Source organism: Embiotoca jacksoni, unplaced genomic scaffold, assembly GCF_022577435.1.
Source record: "Embiotoca jacksoni isolate LCO1_2020_lvr unplaced genomic scaffold, fEmbJac1.0.p SCAF_10, whole genome shotgun sequence".
NCBI lineage: Eukaryota > Metazoa > Chordata > Actinopteri > Embiotocidae > Embiotoca > Embiotoca jacksoni.
Genome location: NW_027185230.1, coordinates 11,179,272 through 11,203,343, shown reverse-complemented (window position 1 = coordinate 11,203,343; position 24,072 = coordinate 11,179,272). Strand labels below are relative to the sequence as shown.

Genomic DNA, 24,072 nt, shown 5'->3' with positions numbered 1-24,072 from the left:
GGGAGGCTTACGGTCAATCTGCTCCTCTGATTTCGCACCATACATCTAAATTCAGAGAAATTTTCAGAAAAGTAAAAACAATATAAACTTTCAAAAAGCCCTGAAGGTCGTCTGACAGCACTGACCTTGATTCTGAAGGTACTTCGAGAGTCCTTGAAGGCTCCTTTTAATACCTGGATGGGAATAGAAAAAAGAAAAAAAAAAAAAGATTCTTAATCAGCTTCTGAGGTAGTAAAATTTTTCTCACTGTAAATGAGCGAACGGACACGAAAGTCAAGGAGATCGGATCGCGAATCAAACTTCTCCACAGTGTGAAGTGCTCCGTAAACTTAAGTTTTTGTGTCTTTTTGAAGAAATTCAGCTGAAAATCAGACGCTTGGTTCTCAAACTCACATGTAAAGACAACATATCATTATTATATAATCATTGTTGCCATTTTAATTTCTTCACTTTATTTAACCGACATCTTCTTTTCTTTTACTAGTTTTACCTTATTTTTAATGTCATTGTTCTGCCTGCTGATTTGTTTGGTTGTTTGCTGTTTTTGTGTGTTTGTTCACCTGGTGTGAATCCATAAATTTAAGAAGAGGCATTAAAAAGAAAGCAAACTTATTCCAAAATTGCATCCTTTTTCTTTTAACTACAAACGTGCGACGGATATGTGGGTCAAAGTTCAAGATGCATTTTTATGATGAAGTAGTAATTCCCAATTGTACACATACTATATGCAACAGTACATACTTTTTAAGGGTAGCTGCAGTACGTACTAAATGTAAAAAGAAATGGTATGCGACTTATATTTGGATCAGTCGGGGAGGAGCTGATGATACTATGCCCCGCCCACCTATACTGAAAACCTGACTGCAACTCCAGGCCTGTCAATCAAACCAGACCAGCCCCCGAACATATCCGTGTTCGAGTCCAAATATGTCATGAATGCTGGAATTATTTTCATCATGACCACCAGAACCCTGAATTTCTCTAATGACAACACGATGACTTGTGGAAAATATTTACCGACTTTGTATTTCAGGAGAGAACTTGATGCTTTTTGAATGGGAGTCTATCGGAGGCAGCCCCTCATGGCCCTCAGTGGTACTGCACCTTAAGGCACTTAAAGAGAATTCGTTCCATTTTTATATTTGGTTTATGTCTGACATCCATTTACCTGCAGACACCGAGTTTTTACTGCAGAAATTTATATTAAGTTTCTGAATAAGAAACCTCAGAGAGCACAAAAAGAGTAACTTGTGATTAATTAGTAATGAATGAGTGTCACTCCTTTTGGGTTTCAACGATATTTATGAACTAATAATTACCTTCTGGTTCATTAACAGGCTACAGTATCTCATCACTCCTATGATTGGCATCGTTCCACCTCCTTATAGCTAAAGACACGCCCCCACACATGCTGCTTTTTGAGGCCCAATATCTAATTAATGGCGGGTTTACTTTCAGAAGGACAGCCAGAAAATGAATAAGAAGGAGCGACTTTAGCTCATGGAACCATAATAACTGGTGGAAAACATTTATTGACTTTGTATTTTGAGAGAAGTTGAATGGGAGTCTACGGAGCCGGAGGGTTTCTGGAGCCGACCTCTCGTGGCACTCGGTGGTATCACAGTTTACGAGCAATACTGCATTGGTTTCACTTTTCAGACTCCCCTTCATTTGCTGGATTCTTTCTCTTCATTAACATTTCCAAACATCATTTTTCAGTTACGTTATTTAAATTTCCATCTTATCATCTCCCCAAACCCCCCCTCCCCAAAAAAGACACTTTAGAATTGAAGACCAAGGGAAAGAGACGACACGCCGATCGATTGTCAAACATTGGAGCCTTTTATTACCGCCGTTGTTTCTCAAAAAATCATTCACTTATCAACAATAAAAGGGAGGTGTTTCATTCACAGCCCTTTTTTTTTTCTTTTTTCTTTTAAAGAAATGTATTCACACCTTTACCGAAGAACAGTAGTATACAAACAGGAACCTGAGGAGTGTGCGTGAGAAATACGAGGACCACGGAGGTTTTGAAATGTTTCCCTTCCTCGGGTGAAGGGACATGGGTGAGAGAGAGAGAGCTTTTCTGCCCGTTATTTCCCTTGTTGTTAATACAGAAACCTTCCTCTCAAAAAACAGTTAAAAAAAAAAAAAAAAAAAAAAGAAAGTCCACTGCTGCTCGTGACGACGAAATAAAGCGACTTCAAAATGTTCCAGATCAACTGCGATATTCCTTCCAGCACTGAGCAGAGCAGGACATTTCAAACGGTCTCATATACATTAAAAAGAGTCGTTTCAGGTAGTTGTTTTTCCTTTTTGTATAAAAGCAAAAAAAAAAAAAAAAAAGAAGAGGTTTTTCAGTGTCGACGCGTCTTCACTCGCTCTGTCGGAGAAGACAAAACAGTCCGACGGCCTCGAAACACAAACACGTCTCATTAAAAGCGAGAAGGGAGTCTTTGAACGAGAGGTTCGTCAACTTTTTTTTTTTTTTAAACAGTGTAGAAAAAAGAAGCAACAAAAAAAACAACTTTGCGTTACATAAATGGAGCAGAGCATCTCGTGACAGTGTTTCAGTTCAAGTTACTGGGACGAAGTCGGTCGTCATGAGAGTCCACAGCACCAGCTGGGCGTGTGCATGTCAGTCCGCATCGTCTCGCAGTAGAGGGTCGCGCTCTTCGGTCAAAGTGCTCGTGTTTCCGCTCGATGCCGTGCCGTCGTGTTTATTTTTCTGTGTCGGGACCAAAAAAGACAAAAAAGAAAAAAAAAAAAAAAGAAAAGAAGACGACGTTGTTACCGAAGTGTTCGTAACATCGTTAAAACCTTCTGGGGTCTCGAGCAGTCGAGGACGATGGAAAAGTATTTAAAACGTTTTGTTGTTGTTGTTGTTGTTTTTCTTACCTGAAACCAAAACGCACCTCCAGAGTTTTATTGTGTTAAAAAAGATATATATACTGTATATAAATAACTTTCTAACAAAACTGTAACGCTCGGTGCTGAACTTCGATACTTTTACAGCGTCGATCGAATTGCTTCGGTGTCCAGAAATGTCTCGTCGTGTCGTTCGGTACCCGATTTTGAGACCGAGGTTACAGCCACGCTGGAGTGTTCTCGTTTTAAAACCTTTTTTTTTTTTTTTTTTTTTATCTCATTAGCATAATTGTTAATGCCTCTAAGCACAATTCCTTTTCTGCAAGGTAGAAGATAAAATGTTCAGAGTACTTTTGATCCGCTCCCGTTTGCCCTATTCAAAGTCACTACATTACGCCGCTAATACAAACTCAACGCTTCCTGCATGCGTTTCAAAATAAAAAGCCGTCCAGTGTTTCAGTAGACGGAGAACGTTTGATTTCTGAACGAGGCTTTTATTCTGAAACATTTGCGGGAACGATGTTGTTGACTTTGTTAAATCAAAGCAACGGTGATATACGTTATTGACGATTGATTGTGTAAACTTAACGAATATCGGTAAATTTTAGCATCTAGCCATAATTTCCATGCGAGGTGTTTCGGGGATGTTATTTAATTGCAGCTAAAAAAAAAAAAAATAGAAAAAAAAATAACCTGGTTTACGCTCTCACCTTTCTAAATTGCATGAAAACTAAACATTTGTACTGTAATCTAATTTCTTCTTTGTGTTTTAAATGGTATTAAAAAAAAAAAAAAAAAAAGAATATTACCTTTTGGAACCAGTATCAGAGTCCAAGCAATATTATAAAAAAAATTTTTTTTACAAAACCCAGCTCTATATCTTTGGCCACGCAGTAATACCCAGATGTATTAGCGATAAACCGTCCCAGTAAGCCGTGATGAATGAGCCCACGTGCGCAAAAAGCAGGGACGCAGCCATCATTTCTACGTCCGCGTTTTCCCGGCAATTACAAGTCAAACAAAATGTCTGCAGTGAAAATGGTCAATATTAAAAACGCCCGAGTCTGCGGAAAAATTTGCCCGAGACCCCAGAGGGTTAAAACATCATCCGACAACGGAGAGTGCAAAAGTTAGCCACAATAAAACACATTAAATGGTAAATGCAGCAGGCTGAACTAAACTTGAATTAAATGTAAACATGACAAAACAGTAATTCTTTAAGTTAACGTGATCGAGTGATGTAAAAAAAAAAAAAAAAGCGGAGGTCGTTCATCCACATCGTCAAGCCACAAAATTTGTGGGACATGCATTTTTTTGGGGTATATTTTGCCTCATTTGAAAATGACAACAGTAGTAAATACATTTCGACGCTTGTGTGCGTTTGTTTTGTGTGTGTGCACCCACCTGAGTTACTCATGATACTTTTCTGCTGTGTCTCATAGCCGTGCGAGTCTTTTATCTGCTTGTTATTGGCAGCCTAAAAAACGACCAGATTACCTTACATACACAGAAAAGGTCACATTGCCGCTGTGATTCAAAGCGTTCTGCGGGGTATTTTGGTTAGTATTTTAGTTTAGATCGTGGACGAGCAGAGATTTGCGTCGACGCTTACATGCATGGAGTCGTCTGTCGTGCGGTTAATCAAGGGGACGTGCGATTGGTTATTTCAGCCATTATTTTTTTTACATGATCAAAAAAAAAAAAAAGAAGAAGGATTTCGTGCAACTCAACATAACGAGGCAGGAAAGACGAGAGGACAAAAAGCAAAACATTGCATCTGTTCTGCAGACTTTATGTCTGGAAGTGATCGACTGAAATTGAAGCCACATTCAGACAGAATTGATTTCTTTATGGTGATTTTAAGATTTCCTGCAGTGATTAGTGATTTTAATCCAGTCTGGATTGGGTTCATTTTTTCCCCATGAATTCCACCAAAATGTTTTCCTGTTTCTCAGCAAACTTGCCGTTATTATCATTATTATTATAGACGACATGTTGGAAAGTCACTTTACAACAATAAGTTAAATGTTTCATCTTAAAACTCCCCCCTGTAACTTTACACTGAACGGTGCTTGAAAAAATAAATAAAAATAAAAGATCCAGTGAAATGCAGCTTTTCAGTTACAACATAAAGGGAATTTCTTCTTCCCATGCTTATCTAATACTTAACCGATATATAGATTATCTCTAAAGTATTGTGCAACACAAACTAAAGGGCTAAAAGGCACAAAAAAAAAAAAAATAAAATAAAATTTGACATGGGAGCGAAAATAATTACCGTTTTGTTAATTATCCCGTTGATTTCTTTCATAAAAAGATTAATTAAAAATCATCAATTTGTCGATAAAAATGCCCCCTCCCCCCAAAAAAAAATACGCATTACATTTCCCAAATAGAAATATAACTAAAACTCGTATAATTAAAACCCCAAAATAGAAGACAAACAAAAATTACAAAATATTCACATTAGCAAAGCTGAAACCTGTAAACGTTTGATTTTTTTTTGTTTGTTTGTTTAAGAAATGATTTGGATGATCAAGATGTCATTCCTCAACGGTAAAGCTACTGTAATATGTATAAAAACATTAAAAGTAAATTAATACTTTTTTGTTTTTTTCCCCCCAATATGACCAATAACTACATACAAGAAGGAAGTAGAATTTTGGTCAAATCTGATTAGAAAAAATTAAGAAAATGGCAGATCCTTCCAAATTCTTCACCGCCGATTAGTTTCGGGGGAAAAAATTAATAAATTACAAATCATCAATAAATTAAAAAAAAAAAATTAAGTTCATAATATGTGATGATACAATTTTTTTTTTTTTTTATAATTTGGATAATTCAGAGTTTTACCAACCGCGAGAGTCCCCGACACTGTGGGGATCGTTGAAGCTTTTCTACGAGACCTCTGCAAACACAAAACATCAAAAAAAAGATTTATTTTTTTTTAAATCATGTTATTTAACCTCCGAGCTGACAACTGACCTCGCTGTGCTTTATGGGCCGCTTGTGTGTCTGCTGTATCTCCGACTGTAAAAGACACCAGCGGCGCTGCGATAGTTTCAACAGAACACCGGCTGAAAATTAACACGCTCCCGTTCGACCTCGACGGGTCGGTTTATGGTATGATACAACGCAGAGCGTAATATGCATTTCACAGCACGACGCACGATAAGATAAAGATGCCATCAGCGGGCATCGGTTTGTGAAATATTGGCCTTCTTGCAAAGAGACTGGTACAACTCGTCTGTCCATTAAAAGGCAAAAGCACAGCCGGGGGGGGGGACGGTTAGCTTAGCATAATGGCTAACCTGGCTTTCACTACAACATTTATGCTAAGCTAGCCGTGCCCTTACTTCCGACCGGACCTTCAGCGCAAAGGTCAAATCGGTACCACTCTCGGGTCTGAATACGCAGTGAGTCTTTGAACAGAGCCAGGCTGGCAATTGTTTTTGAGTCTTTATGCTAAGCTAGGCTAACTGCCTCCAGGCACAAAGTGACTAAGAGGGTCTTCTCATTAAAAATCTTGTTCCTGAACTAATACTCGAAAACACGTCTCTTTTTGAAGTCGCGAGCTGTCCCGCTATCCATACGCATCTCTCTGATATCCAATAAAAAATAAATAAAAACTATTTTGAAAGTGGAGTCTGCTTGGGAGAGCTTGAGCTTCAGTTACGAAAAAAAAAAAAAAAAAAGTAGGTCAAATATCTGCTGACTTCTTCAGAACAGAGAAAAAAAACAAACAAAAAAAACACTCCAATGATGACACAACAAAAGGCCTCTCACCTTGTCCTCACTGATAAGAGCTACAGAGTGCAAATTAAGCCATAACTGATAACATTTCACCTGTTGTCATCAGTGAAGATAAACAGGCAAGCTGAGGGAGTCTTTAAACTGTGTGGAGGTGCTCATGAGTATGAATATTAATTGTAATGTTGAGTTTATTTTATTGTTGATAAAAGCCATTTAAAAAAAAAAAAAAAAAAAAAAAGGGGGTCAAATTACACTGTAGTTTATTGAGAGTTTTACCCAGCATCCTCCGACTCCATATACACAACAAGCACACCAAAAGTGGATTCATCCACCACAGAAAATAGTCCCTAACTAAGGCGCTATTTTCTCCCATAAAATAAAATAACATAAGACTTTTCATTTTAGTCAGACTTGGATTTCATTTTTAAGCATATATTTTTCTATGAGAAGTAAAATTCTCCTACAAAGCTCTATTTTGGAATTAGAAATTATATAATATGATTAGGCTACAAGACTAAATCTACAGATTAAACTGCATTATATTTTGATGTCATCCAAGCTGAAAATGATGTTTACAGCCGCTGTAGTAAAAAGTATATTAAATTCATCTGATGCTGCATGGATGTATTCGACAGCATCGTTGTTTTTTTTTTGTTGTGGTTTGTTTTTTTAAATGGGTAAAAAAACAAAAAGAACATGGATCACACTTTATTTCTACAACAAAAAAAAACAACCACGTGAATTATTTGATTTTGAGCCTGAATATCTGCCAGAGCATCTTCAGTGACGTTATTAAAGCTTTTCCATCCGTTTGTGTGAGAACGTGCTTAAGTGTGCGACATGCTTCATGCAGTAAAGACAACATAACGCACACACACGTGCGCACGTGGCAGCCTGCAAGCCGAGCGGCAGCCTTACCTTCGCTTTGCGATACACCATGACGGCGATTGCTATCGTCACCAGTCCGAGCGTGATGAAGCTGTACTGCACGACCTCCATCAGGATGGGCAGGACCACCAGGTTTGTGTGGAACGAGGAGAGGACGGGGCCGTCGATGTAGCCGCTCTGAGGGGACGGGGTCAAGTTTTACTGCTGCTTCAGTCAGTGAGCAAATTCAGACACGGAAAGAGACAAAAGTGTGGAAGACGAAAAAGACTAAAAATATTAAAATCCCATTTTAAAACGGCTACAAACTTCACAAACTTTCTTGCTACTTTATTTTATATTTAAATATATAGTAGTCAGAGATATACTAGTTGGTTGTTTTTTTTTAATCTGACAGCTTTCGTTTTCCGGTTGGTTTGCAGATGCAGATTATTAACACAAAATGTAATAAACCAACATATCGCGATGCATTTTTTATTGCGGATTCAGTGACCTTACAGTTCATGAAGTCAATAAAATTGTCCACATCATTCTTGAACGCTAGTATTTTTTATGAATAACTATAATAATATTTAGAAAGGCGCATCTCAGGCAGGCAAACTCAGTCTTTTTTTTTTTTCTTTTAAACCAATTGTATTGGTGTTCAAAATTATTTTCTGTATTACTGTGAAGCACTTTGTGACTGAAAGATCCCAAATATAATATTTTATCAGTTTTTTGTTTTTCTTACCTTGTTAAATAAACCTTAAAGATAAAATTAAAAAAAAAAAACCTTTCTTTTTTCAAGTTAAAGATGTGAAAAACGTTGTTTATGATTAAACCGATGAGAGATGTAAATATTAAAAAGTTTGACGAGACAGAAACAGAAAACCTGCGGTGAAGAATGATCAGTCATTAGTTTGTCTCGTATGAATGTAGATTTGCTGAAAACATTTTTTATTTCCAGTCATACTACATTTGCAATTCAAATCATTTATTCTTACGCTATGTTATTTGAAATCTTGACTTTTGCACAAACTCTTAACCCAGTTTGTATAATTTTCAGACGGATATAAAAATGAGCTATTTTAATGCACGTTAGTTCAAAACGTGACCGTGATTGAAATGCATGTGATGATATGATGCCCTGTAAAATTGTGGAGGCAGAGATTTGGAAGTCACGCAAAGCAACTGTCACATAAAAATAAAAATTTAAAAAAAAACAGGATCTAAGCAACAATTGTACAAAAAAACAAACAAAACAGAGGAAACCATAATTAACAAGCAAGAAACGGTGAAATCAAAAACCGTTTCCTGCTTCAAGGTCGCCAAAAAAACCTCACTGTACAAAAAAAAAAAAAAAAAGAATGCACCCGACTTAAGTGCATCATTAACGACTCACCTCCTCGAACCAGATCATGGGCATCACCACCTCAGAAATCTTGCCAGTTTCCCTGCGAGGACAAGAACATCCAACGTCAGACTCCCAAGGTTACACGGCAGACGCTAAGAAAGGCAGGAAGTGTCCAGCGGCCCCTTGCATTGAATGATGGATAGACATGAACACAATACGTGACAAACGTTAATGGCGTGAGAACAGTTCGGGGAATAATCTCCTTACGTAATTCCTGACACTTTCTTCATGTAGAGGTTGAGCTGCAGGCGGATGGACACGTTCAGGGGGACACCGGTTTGCTGCGGGGGGACACAACAAAAACGCGCTCAGGCGGAGAATAATAAAGGCGTCGCCGTCCAGTTTTATATATATTGATGTCTTAGCTGGAAACGTTCAAATCTCCAGCCGACTATTAAAAAAACAAAACAACAAAAACAAACAAAAAAAAACATTTCTGTAGAACGAACAAAAAAAAAAAAGGGAGGGTAGAGGAAGGAAGGAAATCCTCGCGGTGGAGCGGTTCTTCTAGGGAACATCCTTTCATGGTCGTTTTCACTTTTAGCATTTTTTTTTTTTTTTTTTTTTTAAATCATTTGTTTCTCAGGCTCCCGCCACCAAACTGGCACGGCAGGGAATCGACGGGAGAGATCAGACCGTACGACCGATTCATTACGCTGGTTCCAACCTAAATACAGCGCTCGGTGCACGGCCAAAAGTATGCGGACACCCGAGGTTTCAACGGTGACAAAATTCAACGCCATTGTAATGCTGACTGGGCCTAAAAAATATATATATATAGACAAACTCCAGCTGAGGCCGATGGGATGTCTTTAGTTTTACAGGTATGTATTGGACCAATTCGCTTTTCCCCTGATGGTGGCGCCAGAGGAAAACCCGCTGGATCACCACAGTAGCTTAAGGTTAATCCTGAGGGGGAACATGAACGTTTGCACGAGATTTCTTACGTAAATCCGACCGACAGTTGTTGCGTCACGTCACCCGTCGGTTTGCGAACTGCCGTTCTGAAACCACGAGTTCGGCATTTCGGCCCGAAAGTGACCACGTGACTGGATCTGATTGGAACCCGAAGACGCTAGGCCCCGCCCACCTATAGTGGAACCCTGACTGCATCACGGGCCTTTCAATCAAACAGACACGCCCCCCCAAAAACACCTCTTTTTAAAAGGCTAATTTTGTAATTAATGATTGAATTATTTTCAGACGGACCTCCAGAAAATTAATAAGAAGAAGTGACTTTAGCTAACGACACCATAAGAACTTCGAAGTTGAATGGAAGTCTATGGAGTCAGCCCCTAGTGGCCCTCCGTGGTATTCCACTTTGTAGCACTGGTCAGATCCAGCAGCTACATCCGATTGCATAAACGGTCTCCGATTGGAACGAGTCCGAGCGTGGCTTTAAAAGAAAATAAATAAATAAATAAATAAAAAGCTCCTGCTCCTGCACACTCTTCTTGTTCCAGACTTCCCACCAGGTGTTAAAGCTTCTTCAGGGCTTTCAGTGTATTCAGGAGCATCAGCGAGAATCAACGCCGGCATTTAAAAAGGAGCCTAAACATATGCATTTCAAATTTCAAAAGTTTAGGATCGGAGCAACTCGTTAATTTGTGCGTCCCTCCGGTACCAAACTGGTCCACAGTCAAAAAAAAAAGTTCCCGTTAAGCCCTAAAGTGTCGGACGGGGGTTTGAGGTCCGGCCTCTGTGCAGGGGAGGAGGTTATGTCATAGCAAAATACAGTCGACCACGAGAGTGTGTGTGTGTGTGTGTGTGTGTGTGTGTGTGTGTGTGTGTGTGTGTGTGTGTGTGTGTGTGTGTGTGTGTGTGTGTGTGTGTGTGTGTGTGTGTGTGCGACTTTATCTCTGCATTTTAGAGCATTATAATTCAATTGAACAAAGCTGGAACTAATTTGCTGAGATTCTGTTATCGAGCCCACATGAGTAAAACGATCCAATGCAAAAGTCCTGCGATAATTTCTCCCTTCACGAGGGATGAAATGTTCTGATTTCGGAGAGTTTGAGAGAGGTGCTTCTATAATATATCAAACGACATCCTCCAACACAATCGACATCATTCAAACCATTTCTAGCAGTATAACCTATTTACTGCTGTATTTAATGTTGGACTAGACTACAATGGTTTTGGCTGCAATCAAAAAAAAAAAAAAAATCTATCAGTCGACTTTAAACTGCACAGAACTCGACTGCCAGACGTTTAACTAAATACCAGGAAAAGGAACCATGTCGCGCCTCGTTTTAGCCTCCTTGAACCGGCTCCCAGTACGTTTTAGAATTGATTTTATACTGTTGACTTTTAAAAAGACACTTCACAGCCTCTCTTCCCTCCTATTTAGCTGACCTGATTATTCCATACAAGCCTGCCCGTTAGTCCGAGATCCTCAGACAAAAACATTTTTTATCTGCTCCGGAGACACGTCTTAAAGGTAAAGGGTGACGAAGCATTTTCAGTCCGAGCACCCCCCAAGTTATGGAACGAGCTGCCTGAGGAAATACACTTTTTTTTGTTGTTGTTGTTTTGAAAATCTCTTCATAAAACACACTTTTATCGGAGAACCCATGCTGATTGTTTTATACGATCATTGTGTTATTGGGTGTTGTATTTTTTTTTAGGCTCGTTAGAATTCACTTATCGTTTTGTTTTCATGGCTTATTTTATTGTGAAGCAAGTTCAGAAAAGGGCCATACAAATAAAGTTTATTAGTATTATTATTATTGTGTACCTAATAAAAATGCCAACTTTTCTCCAAGTATCGATGGCCTAATTTGCATATGGCATTATTTGCTTTCCCAAACGGAGTCCGAGTCGGACTGCAGGTTAACCAGAAGAATCTAAAACGAGGAACAAACAACCACATCAACCAAAACGACGACTGACACTTTAAACAAAAAAAACAACAACAAAAAAAGATAGCATCTGAAACAGATTATTGTTCTGATCCCGAGTGTTTTTCTGGCAGAACAAACTGTCCAGACCCACAGGTCTGATCCAGCGGACTGAAGTCACTAATAACTTGGCGTTTCTGTAATTTTGCCGGAGAGGTCTCAATGTGAACTATTTGCCTTCAGCCTTCAGGCACCCCACATTCAGAGCACAAACTATTCTCTTACGGCCCCCGTTGCACGTGTTGGTAAAGTAAAATGTGGTCGGACCTTTCCCGTTTTTGCTTTTAGTAGCTTCGGGGAAGGAAAAAAAGGGAAATGAACTATTTGAACTTGCAGGAAATGAAACGACAGACAGACACACACACACACACACACACACACACACACACACACCACTTCCTACTGCTGTGTCATAGAGGATGACTTTAGAAGGAGAAACACGGAGGGTTTTAATAACATTAGTAACAAGGAAGGTCATTTTCAATAAGCCACAACTCCATTCTAATAACAAGATGTCACATTGATGTAGGATGTGAAGTTAATTTTCCTAAACACAGCTGTCCTGATAATCAAAGTAAAATAAAAAGTACAAAGCAATTAACTCTATATTAAATTTAAGCTGGACTATAGATGACTTTGGAAGACGTATTAAAGTATTAATATCACACTATTAATATAACTTTAAGTAGAGTATTTTTTTTACAATGTTCTGTTTTTGAATGCAGGACTATTTTTTTTTTTTTATAGTGTGGTACTAGTACTATTACTTGAAAGTAAAGTACCAAAATACTTCTTCCACCTCTGGATATACATGTTACCAAAATATACATTGTAAACGTTAATTTAATATTTTACTTTTTTTCCCCCCGTGAACTCTATGGAGAAGGGGTTTCTAAACTACAGACGGTTGGGGACTAGAAATATAAGTGCTAACTTTGCGTAGCACTGGTTAGCATTACTGCTAACGGCCGCCGTGGTTACGTGCGAGGTTCGCGAACCTCAGCGGATACATTTAAAATCCAAACAGTCATTTTACTAGTGAATGGCGAATTTGCTTTCTTTCTAAATACTAAAAATGACCAGATACAACTAATGGGAGTCTATGGAGCCAGATGTTTTTTCCAGAGCCATTCCCCTGAAACAGACATCGCTGCCATCTCACTCCCGTTTATATATAAATTATGTCAGGTTCAGCGAGGCATTTGATCCGAGACATCAGCAAAGAATAAACTGGGGGTGTGGGGGTGTGGGGGGTAAATGTTGGCATCTTTTTAAAATCCGACACAAACGAAAATGTGTCTCAGGGAACCCAACTGTTCTGATGTTGCTTCACTATGAAATTCAGGGAGTTTATTAAAACCATCACGTTTGTTATAAAACTGAAATAGATATTTAAAAAAAGAAAAAAAAAAAAAAAATTAATGCAAACATACTGTACATTGGATTTCATTCACTTTTGTCTCGAGGGCGTTTTAAGTTCACGCCGAGCTAAATAAAACCCCCAATAAAACACGTGGCTCTGGTAAAGAGTTAATAGGAAGCGAGGACCCAACGGAGGATCAACAAACAACAAGAATGCATCTGGTGGCGGACGCCCAAACAGATGGAGGAGCAGGAAGAGCGCCGCTATATGACGGACGTGAGCGGCCTGCGTAGTTTTAAAAATGGTAGACGTGCTCCATTTTATATTCCAAAGCATTAATTGATTCAACACACAAACACTGACAGAACATTGAACTTCGGCACTTCTTGGCTCAATATTCTGGTTGCAGACTTTATGCCAATCACAGGGTCATTTATGGGAAAAGAGAGGGCGTTCCTATTGGGCTGTTTTACAAATGCATGCATGTGCATGTACAGTGGGGCAAAAAAGTATTTAGTCAGCCACCAATTGTGCAAGTTCTCCCACTTAAAAAGATGAGAGACGTCTGTAATTTTCATGATAGGTACACTTCAACTATGAGAGACAGAATGGGGGGAAAGAATCCAGGAAATCACATTGTAGGATTTTTAATGAATTAATTGGTAAATTCCTCGGTAAAATAAGTATTTGGTCACCTACAAACAAGCAAGATTTCTGGCTCTCACAGACCTGTAACTTCTTCTTTAAGAGGCTCCTCTGTCCTCCACTCGTTACCTGTATTAATGGCACCTGTTTGAACTTGTCATCAGTATAAAAGACACTTGTCCACAACCTCAAACAGTCACACTCCAAACTCCACTATGGCTAAGACCAAAGAGCTGTCAAAGGACACCAGAAACAAAATTGTAGACCTGCACCAGGCTGGGAAGACTGAATCTGCAATAGGTAAGCAGCTTGGTGTGAAGAAATCAACTGTGGGAGCAATTATTAGAAAATGGAAGACGTACAAGACCACTGATAATCTCCCTCGATCTGGGGCTCCACACAAGATCTCACCCCGTGGGGCCAAAATGATCACAAGAACGGTGAACAAAAATCCCAGAACCACACGGGGGGATCTGGTGAATGACCTGCAGAGAGCTGGGACCAAAGTAACAAAGGCTACCATCAGTAACACACTACGCCGCCAGGGACTCAAATCCTGCAGTGCCAGACGTGTCCCCCTGCTTCAGCTAGTACATGTCCAGGCCCGTCTGAAGTTTGCTCAAGAGCATTTGGATGATCCAGAAGAGGATTGGGAGAATGTCATATGGTCAGATGAAACCAAAATAGAACTTTTTGGTAAAAACTCAACTCGTCGTGTTTGGAGGAGAAAGAATGCCAAGTTGCATCCAAAGAACACCATACCTACTGTGAAGCATGGGGGTGGAAACATCATGCTTTGGGGCTGTTTTTCTGCAAGGGGACCAGGACGACTGATCCGTGTAAAGGAAAGAATGAATGGGGCCATGTATCGTGAGATTTTGAGTGAAAACCTCCTTCCATCAGCAAGGGCATTGAAGATGAAACGTGGCTGGGTCTTTCAGCATGACAATGATCCCAAACACACCGCCCGGGCAACGAAGGAGTGGCTTCGTAAGAAGCATTTCAAGGTCCTGGAGTGGCCTAGCCAGTCTCCAGATCTCAACCCCATAGAAAATCTGTGGAGGGAGTTGAAAGTCCGTGTTGCCCAGCGACAGCCCCAAAACATCACTGCTCTAGAGGAGATCTGCATGGAGGAATGGGCCAAAATACCAGCAACAGGGTGTGAAAAGCTTGTGAAGACTTACAGAAAACGTTTGACCTCTGTCATTGCCAACAAAGGGTATGTAACAAAGTATTGAGATGAACTTTTGTTATTGACCAAATACTTATTTTCCACCATAATTTGCAAATATATTCTTTAAAAATCAGACAATGTGATTTTCAGGAATTTTTTTTCTCATTTTGTCTCTCATAGTTGAAGTGTACCTATGATGAAAATTACAGGCGTCTCTCATCTTTTTAAGTGGGAGAACTTGCACAATTGGTGGCTGACTAAATACTTTTTTGCCCCACTGTATGTATGCGTGCACGCACGTGTTTAAATAGTAAAAAAAAAAAAAAAAAGTTGCTTTTCAGGCTTCTTTCTTTGCAACGATACCACAAAAACTGGAAGAGGGACTTGTGGAAAAAGAAATACTAAAAACACAAGCAGATGCGCCTGAAGCTTTTCCAACATTTTTACAGATTTTCTTTTGATGGTCCATTTGCCTGTGTTTTGTTACAATTGTTTCTCAGGCAAGCACACAAAAAAACAAAAACAAAAAAAAGTACAAAAACTGTAATTTGCTGGTCTACCACAGCCTCGACTGGCTGGTTTTGTTTTGTTTTATGTTATTTGGGGGGTGTTTAGCGACAACACCTACTAACTCGGACATCGTAGCCCCGCAGCCGCTTTGTTTTCCGAGAGGTCAGAACCCCTGCTGTTGTAGAGGGACTCTGGTGGATTAGCAGAGAGCGATCAATCTATAGGCGGACCACAGGGATCTGCTTTACAGGCGGCTCGCGCATATTTGTTCTCCCCCCTCCTCCCACATGGGGACACAATGTCCAACATTTTAATTCACTCCAGTTTTCAGAAGTAAAAACGCTTCTCTAAAAACTGGCTTTTGTCCTAAGGCTGTGAAGAAAGCAGGGAGAGTTACTGTCAAGGGACCGGGTTTGATGTCAGCCAAACTGAACATTTATAAATGTCGAACACCAACACTGCGCTCAACGGGGAAAAGCCGCGGGTCGCCGCGGAGCCACAAGCCAAACAGATTTCAGCAGAAACCAACACAAAGACAAAAGAAATGCTGCAACAGCAAAAGACCGGAAATTACTTGTAGTTTGCTGGTTTAAAAGAGATAGTAGGTAAACACAGAAAGCTGATTTCAGTGTGTCCAGTTTATAAAAGCTCTTGTTTGAATCATATACTGTATATAAAAGTGTTTGTAGCTTAAAAGAAAAAAAAAATTTGGCAGATGCAGAAGCGCCTTAAGCCGCAATACCGCCGAGTGCCATTAGAGGTCGGCTCCAAAAAGCCTCCAGAGACTCCCATTCAACTTCTCTCATCGAATATAAAGTCAATAAAAATGTCTCCACCAGTTATCCCGGTGTTGTTAGCTAAAGTCGCTCCTTCTTATTAGTTTTCTGGAGGTCCATCTGAAAATAATCCGTCATTAATTAGAAAATAAGCTTCAAAACAATGTGTTGGTTGTTTTTTTTTTTTGGGGGGGGGGGGGCGTATCAGTTTGATTGACAGGCCTGTGTTGCAGTCAGGTTACAGCTATCGGTGGCCGTGACATAGCATCGCCGGGTTTCCAATCAGTCGGAGTCAGATCCACCGCTGGCTCCTCCCCCATCTCGCCCCAAATATGGTCACTTCCTGCTTCAAACCGCTCCGAACAAGCAAGACGACGACGGACAAAAATACGAACTCGAGGCTTCATAACGGCCGTTCGCAAACCTGTAATATTCAGATTGTGTGCTGCTATAATGACATCCAACTTTTTCTTTTTGATAGTATTGCCGGTTCCTGAACGGTACTATTTTTGATGCCAATTTTTAACCTTTCTACAGCGAGCTACAGGTTGGAGACCACTGGTCTAGTAGATACCGGAGTCTTCCACTTCTAGAGACTTCCACTAGTTTTCACATCATTATTGCACACAATGTAAAAATGTATGTAATAAATAGTTTGTGAGCTACTTGCTCTAAAAATGTCTTCGTTTGGGAAGCTACACACATCTCGGCTGTGGTGCTGCGATGTCACAGAGTCCTTCCTCTATAATAATAAAAAATAAAAAAAACGCCAAGCCAAGCGATTCCCCTCAATCATTAACCCGCCATCGCTGCTTGATTCGACTGAATCTGAGCCCATCTGACCAGCTTTAATCGACACGGCACAAAACCTTTCCACTATCAAACCCGATTATTTTATTGGAGCCATAAAAAAGTTATTTAAGAAGGCCCTAAAAGTCATAAACGGCCGCAATTAAGTGGAAATAGCCCAATTTCCAATTACCTTATCGCGACATGGGTTGCGGCCAAAGAGGCGTCGGCTGAGGTGGACACGAGAGTTGCGCAAGGGAGCTTCAGCTGAACCGAGAGAGGGTTTTTTATTTTTTATAAATCAGCCTTATCAGTCGTTGGCAGTTTATTAAGAGCGCGATGTAACAATACACAAAGGTTACAGTGTTATCGTGCAGCAATAAAAAGGGAGTAAAAAAAAACAAAACATTAACTTCAAACCTTATCCCCATCAGTTTCCCTACTTTGCTAACGCCGAGCCACTGAAAGACAACTGGACAAATGCAATATGATAACACTTTTGTTTGTGTTTCATGGAGGCCTTTTTTTTTTGTCTTTAAAAGTCATTTTAAGATTTGATCTTACTTTTACTCAATTTCTGTAAAGCTCTTTGAAGTGCCTCGATTTTCTCATTTTTAAAATGTATTTCTATGCATCTAAATGGCGCCACACGTAAACCGTACAAAGCAGCGAGAAGCCAAAAAGAAACCAACTTCTTTTGAACTGAATATTTAAGCAGTGTAAACATTTATTAACGCAAGTCTAACAGTGGGATGTAAACCGCAAGAGCCAACCCTTCACCCGCTTCCTACCGAATGTGGGACGGCCTGGCATGTCAATGCGACCTCCTGTCCACCATAAAAAAAAAAAGATTAAAAAAAAAAGAACTCTCTTTGGCACAATAATAAGTCGGTGATATGCAATCAGTCTGCTAATGATCAAACCGGGGCGATTCTAATTTAAACTGTATCGGCAAACGTTTTATGTCCTTAAATGGCTCAAAACTCGCCTACAAATTTCATCCGTTTGGTAGTTTTGTGTCGTCTGACAGTTTTGAGAGGAAATTTCTTTAGTTGAGTAGAAGTTTACGTAAATACATTTATTAAAGTACAAAAAAAAAAAATTGGTCTCTTCTATTATTATGTGTTTGACAATCATTTTGAAAAGTGATGGTCCTCTTGCAGCTCCGTGTTGTACAGTATGTCACGTTACAGAAGATGAAGAAGCTACAACTTCTGTTTCACTGTGAATTCAGCTTCTGCGGTCGAGGCTGTGGCTTTAGTGTGTGTGTGTGTGTGTGTGTGTGTGTGTGTGTGTGTGTGTGTGTGTGTGTGTGTGTGAGAACCTACTGGATGGATGTCGATGAAGAGGCCGTGCTTCTCCTCGCTGGGATGAAGACCCTGCACGAAGTCCAGCAGCACGGGATCGGCGTTGTAGAAGTGAGGGTGAGAGATGAAGACCGGAGAGTCTGCGAAAATAAACAAAAGAATCAGCTTCAGAAAACCTTCAAGAAATAATCAACTCACGGCTGTGTCACAGTCAATTCGCCCCCCCCCTGGGTCAGACTGTCAACACCGAGTTCCACCAGGACCTTCTGAGGTTCTATTCTGGTTTGGACTTCTTTTCTGCTTTGTAGTCTTTAGGTCAGTCAGGGTTTTGTATGATTGTTGGCCCCGCCCCCTGATTAGTTTCACCTGTCCCTCGTTGTCCTTCCCTCCCTGCTGTATTTAGTCTGTGTGCTCTTCTTCTTCCTTCTTTGTCAGTTTGTTTCAGTTACCTGTCCGTTACTGCGTCTTTTGAAACCCAGAGAACACAAAACCACCTGATCGTTGGCGCCATGGCAACAGGGTTCTCCAACGTGACAATGCAATCGTAGCCGCTAAACAGTAACACACTCTGAACTTTTCGATTGACCCGAGTATTTCCCCAAAACTGGTGTAAAGCAACATAAATACGACCTTTTAACACGTAATAATAGTCAATAATCTGCATCAGAAATAGCAGGAGGGTAAACTTTTTGAACACTTGAAACTTTGTTTTTGTTTCAAAGGATTCCCAAACCACTGACTTCAGACAAATATTTATTCCATCTTCAACAGCCATTAGGAATCTCAAAGAAGAAGAAAAAACAAACACGCGAGCCCTTTGTGATACGGTTGCGTCCTGGTGTACTCACTGTGGCGGCAGCTGCTGACGTTCAACAGGCCCGACTGTCTGCAGGGGCAGAAACCTTCGTTGGGAGCGTAGTCCGTCCCGTTGGCGAACAGCGTCTTGGGTGCAACAAACCGATAGAGAGGGATCCCCTGCAGCTCGCCTGGACGCTGGTACACGAGCTCAATCGATCTGAGAGAGGACGTGGGAAAACAGCTCCGTAAGGTGTGCAGAGGAAGCGATGACGGAGAAAAGAAGTGGATAAAAAAAACAACTAAAAAAATAAACTAAAAAAGAACAAGGAAGTGTTTTTGTTTTTACCTGCAGGCGTCGGGGCTGTAGAACGGCAACGTGCTCTCTTTGGTCAGAAAGGGAGGCCACATCTGGCCAGCTGTTCCGTTGATCATGTTGCTCTGAGGGGTCCTCCAGTAGTTCAGCTGCGGACGGAGAAACAGACGAGAGGTCAGACGACGAACGAAACAAACACGTCGCCATAGAAACGGCGTCTCACCTCCGTCAGGCCGTTCCAGGAGTCGACTTTGTGGACGTTCCTGATGCTGTCTTTTCCGGTGAAGATGGTGAACAGGCCAGTGTTGGAGTTGTTGAACTAGATAAAAGATGATACACACGAACTCACATGAGCTTATTAAAGTTTAAGGACTCTTGCAAATGTAATACAAAAAAACGGACAAAAAGCAGCGAATGCTCAGATTTACTGTGCAAACTTTTGATTTTGTTTGATTCCGTGTCTAACAGTGCAGCACAATGTGATTTTATTAGGGCCATATTTTTATTAACATCTCATTATTATCGTTTTGCAGGTGTATTATGACGAGACTCTTCGTTGCACGTCTTCAATTGAACTTTGGCTTGCAGCACGTCTCCACGGACTTTAAATGGAAAATACTGGTACCAAAACCAAACTATTAGAAAACCACCAAAGACACTGTCAAGTAAATATATGCGTTATATTTACTTATTGCAAAGTTCAGTGCAGCCTTTGCGGAACTATAAGTTACATTTACTCGATCAGGAAAGTTGAATTTGATCCCTCTTCAGTTGTCCGGCAGAGATTTATTTTGTATCTTTCCAAGTCTTCAGGTGAGCAAATTACCAGAAATAGTTTCCATTTGAATGACAGAACATAAAAATACAAATAAAAACCCCAAAATCAGAAATCCACGCCGTGTCAGCAGAAGGCGCTGCAGGGTTTCCGGTGCGCATTTCCTGCCGTTCGCGCCGTAACTACGCAGGAGCGCAATGAAACCGCTCACCTCTGCGAAGAGGCCGAACTTCCCCGACGAGGGCAGCATGCCGGGCAGGTATTTATTGAGGAAGTCGACCAGCCCACTGTCGTAGCCCCACATCAGCTCCCCGACCGTCTTGGTCAGGAAGGGCCCCTCTTTGAAGGTCTTGAATGTGGTGCTGATCATCAGACGCACGGCGAAGGGCATGTCCTCCATCATCACTGCGGCACCCTGAAAAAAAATTTAAAAAAATAAATGAATAAATAAATAAAGCCGACGACTTAAAGAACGGAGTCGACCGAAAGAAATCGGCGCGCCGCGGAGGAACGAAAGGAGCGGACGGTCTCACCAGCACCAACATGTTGGGGATGGTGACGACGTCGGACTCGTTCCCGACGGACATGGACGGCTCGAAGAAGTACCTCCTGTACTCTTTGTAGGACACCGTGTAGTTGGGGTGAAACGTGATGTTGTCCTTCTGAATTTGCTTCCTGAAAAAGAAAGAAAAAAAAAATTAAATAAACACGCACGTGAAGTCGCCAATCGTTCTCAATCAGATCTCTCTCGAAAAAGGAAGAAAAAGTTGGGGAGGACCTAGGGGGGAACTATACTGGAAACCTGACTGCACCCCAGGCCTGTCAATCAATCCCCAAGCATCGCTGCGTGTGAGTCCTAACATCTAATCAATGCTGGAATGCTTTTTGAATGGTAGTCTATGGTAGTGGCCTTCAATGGTATTGCACTTTAAGGCATTTCTGCATTGGCTTCACCTTTTAGAACCGGAGGCTACGAACATTTGATCCGTTCTGTCCAGTAACAGTTAGAAAGTCTAGAAGAGCTGCAGCATTATTGTATTTCATCCCATTCGTGGGTGCAGGGAACCGACAGGAGGTCAGGAGTCGGGAGACTCAGTCACGCAACTAAAAGGAATAAGATGCCTATTGTGTAATCTAGTTCTCCTTAATGCGCCCATGACTGAATGGCCACATGTCAAATCACACAAGTTCCATCTGAAAGTCGTTTTTTTCCCTTAGTCCTTTTAGGATTTATGTGCAATTACTTCCACAAGATTGCACACCATAAACACCATCAGATTTTTTATTTCCAGACATCATGTCATCTTTTTTTTTCTTTCTTCCTTCTCAATAAAGTGAGGTGAGAATACCCGAATAAAACAGACGAGTAATTGGATTATATAAAATTATCTTTCTTTGTTTGTTTTTCTTCATCCACATTGCTCTTCCTAAAATGTAGGTCACCGCATGTTGTGATGTTTACCAAGCGGAAAAAGAAAAAAGAAAAAAAAAAAAAAGGAAACCCACAGCTTGTACAGCTTCCCGTTATGTCAGTGAAGAAAAGTGTAAATGTGTGCGTGTCGACTGAGCTACATATTGTACGCACTGAGCATAGTGTTCTCAACCAAAAGCCAAAAACACACACACACACACACACACACACACACACACACACACACACACACACACACACACACACACACACACACACACACACAAAACATCTTTACTTTGCAGCTTATCACAAGAATGTGCAGGGTTTGAACTTGAGGCAGAGCGTTTAAAGTTTCAGACCTGACGATAAATCCTGCAACGTTTTTGCAGGACGAAGACGAGGAAACGCATGCGAATCTTTTACCTGTACACATACGGTCCCTTCTGCTCCACCATGGGCTTCTCTCCTTTCAGGATCTCCATGGGGTTGAGGACGTTGAAGAAGTAGACGGACATGAAGAAGGGCACCGGGACGTCCTTCCACATGGTGTAGGAGAGCTCGTTCTTCGGGTCGATCATCGTGTTCTGACACGGGGGAGGACGGACGGACGGTTTAATTGTCAGTTTAGATGCAGATTATTTTCTTGACGGATGTTCTCCTTTAACATAAAACCTTCAGAATTAGAAAAAAATTGTTCAGTTTAATCGGCATAAATGTTAAAAAGATATACTAAAAGAACATTTCTTTTCATGTCACTTTGTACGCCACATTTTATTGTAAGATATTGCACTTTTTACTCAATTATTTGGCTGCTTCAGTTACAACTTGCTGTACAAGATAAACTTTTTGAATAGAAACACTTTATAAGTACTGTTGAAAACTATATAAAAGAAAAATCCTCCAAAGAAAATGAATCTGCAATTTTTTGATAATCGTCTTTGTGATGAGAAGTCACTGTTTAAGCACTAATTTGTAATTAGTGTTTAAACGTAAATGTTTGCTGCTGTAAACAAAAATTGTCTACCTGCAAGCTTAACCATGTTAAAGTTTGGTGCATTTTTTTTTTTTTACACTTCTTCAGTCTGGCAGTGAATCCACATCAGCAGCAGAGGGCGAGGTGTCTGAAAATGACTGATGTCCGTGTTCCTCATTATTTCTACCCTGAACTCAGGAATATTATTGATCTAATGACAGGTTACATTTGTTTCCAGAGACATTAAGTTTATCTGAAATAGAAATCAATACTGTTCTGAATTAAGGATTTTTAAGTTTTTTATTATTATTATTATTGGTTATTCTTTTAGGGAAAACACAATTAAAAGTAATTGCATCCGAGCCAATAGGCATCTGTTGTCCCTGGGCAGGTAAACAAATAAAAACATAAAACAGCACAATATATAAAAGTCCATGATTGTGAGTAATTAAAATCAGTGCGATTGACTTCGGGACAAAGTCATTATATAGTTCATCTTTTTTTTTCTTTTTTCTTGGTAATGTTCGTGTCTACTGTAAAGAACTACAATTTATGATGGTTTTTTTTTTGGTGTAAATATTATAATAACACTGATTTCTAAATCATGTGGAAATACAGCTTGAGAGACCACAAACCCCAATCTGGCTGCAACTCAAGCTTCTAGAGGGAAAACCCTTAAAAAAAATTCAGTAATTTTTATTTATTCAAATACAATAAAAGTTCAGCATCAAAGAACCATTCAAACAAAATAAGCAATATGAACACACAAAAAAACACTTATGCTCAATAAATAAATCCACCATTTAAATAAATATATTTTTACTTCAGTAATATGTCAAACGCAATATTTTACCAGAGTCCCAAAACAGCTCTTTTATGTACCTGAATACCTCCACTTGCATTTAAATAAGGTAGGAGCACTTTGTGCCCCCGCTCGCGCCTGCTATAATTTATTGTTTAGCTCACGTGGAAGTTTGAAGTCCCTCGAGACCGTCAGCTCTGATTAAACCGGGTAAACTAGACTGTGCTCCATTAAATCACTGGTGTGGTTTTAAACGTGCTAAATACCCGTGGCAGGACGCCGCTTACCTTCACTATCTGGTCGTCGATGATTAATGGACCCACGAAAGTCAGAACCGTCCCAAAGACCACCATCATGACACCGGCCACGATGAACCCGACCGCCACTTTGGACTTATCAATTACCATATTGACAGCTGTCAGTGAGCTGTTTTGTTTTGTTTTGGTACCCTGTTGTTTGTCCGCGCGGCTCAACGGAGTTAGTTAACAGTCAAAGACACGGAACAGCGTCCCGGCACGAAACAAACCGCGTCTGTGAAAGTGACAGTCTGCGGCTCCAGCCGGCTTATCGATGCCCCTGACAGACGACGTTAACCGGGAGCTATCGTCGCCTTATTTATAATCCGCTCGTTACA

The 24,072-nt window shown here is 40.4% G+C and overlaps 1 protein-coding gene across 2 annotated transcripts in view; it reads right to left on the bottom strand.

Annotated features, from left to right (window-relative positions):
* The window catches only part of scarb1 (scavenger receptor class B, member 1), a 56,758-nt gene extending 32,686 nt beyond the window's left edge, over positions 1-24,072 (bottom strand). The window contains exons 1-12 of one of the 2 annotated variants that reach the window (XM_069166515.1): positions 23,726-24,072; positions 22,087-22,247; positions 20,783-20,924; positions 20,461-20,664; positions 19,698-19,793; positions 19,508-19,623; positions 19,212-19,378; positions 18,385-18,503; positions 9,107-9,180; positions 8,888-8,939; positions 7,540-7,686; positions 126-173 (exon numbers count right to left, since the gene is read on the bottom strand). In XM_069166515.1, coding sequence (XP_069022616.1) covers positions 126-173; positions 7,540-7,686; positions 8,888-8,939; positions 9,107-9,180; positions 18,385-18,503; positions 19,212-19,378; positions 19,508-19,623; positions 19,698-19,793; positions 20,461-20,664; positions 20,783-20,924; positions 22,087-22,247; positions 23,726-23,845 — 1,446 coding nt within the window. In that variant the 5' untranslated portion in view covers positions 23,846-24,072. Of the gene's footprint in view, positions 1-125; positions 174-1,831; positions 2,729-7,539; positions 7,687-8,887; positions 8,940-9,106; positions 9,181-18,384; positions 18,504-19,211; positions 19,379-19,507; positions 19,624-19,697; positions 19,794-20,460; positions 20,665-20,782; positions 20,925-22,086; positions 22,248-23,725 lie in introns of those variants that run through there. The other variant, XM_069166533.1, reaches the window with a different exon arrangement.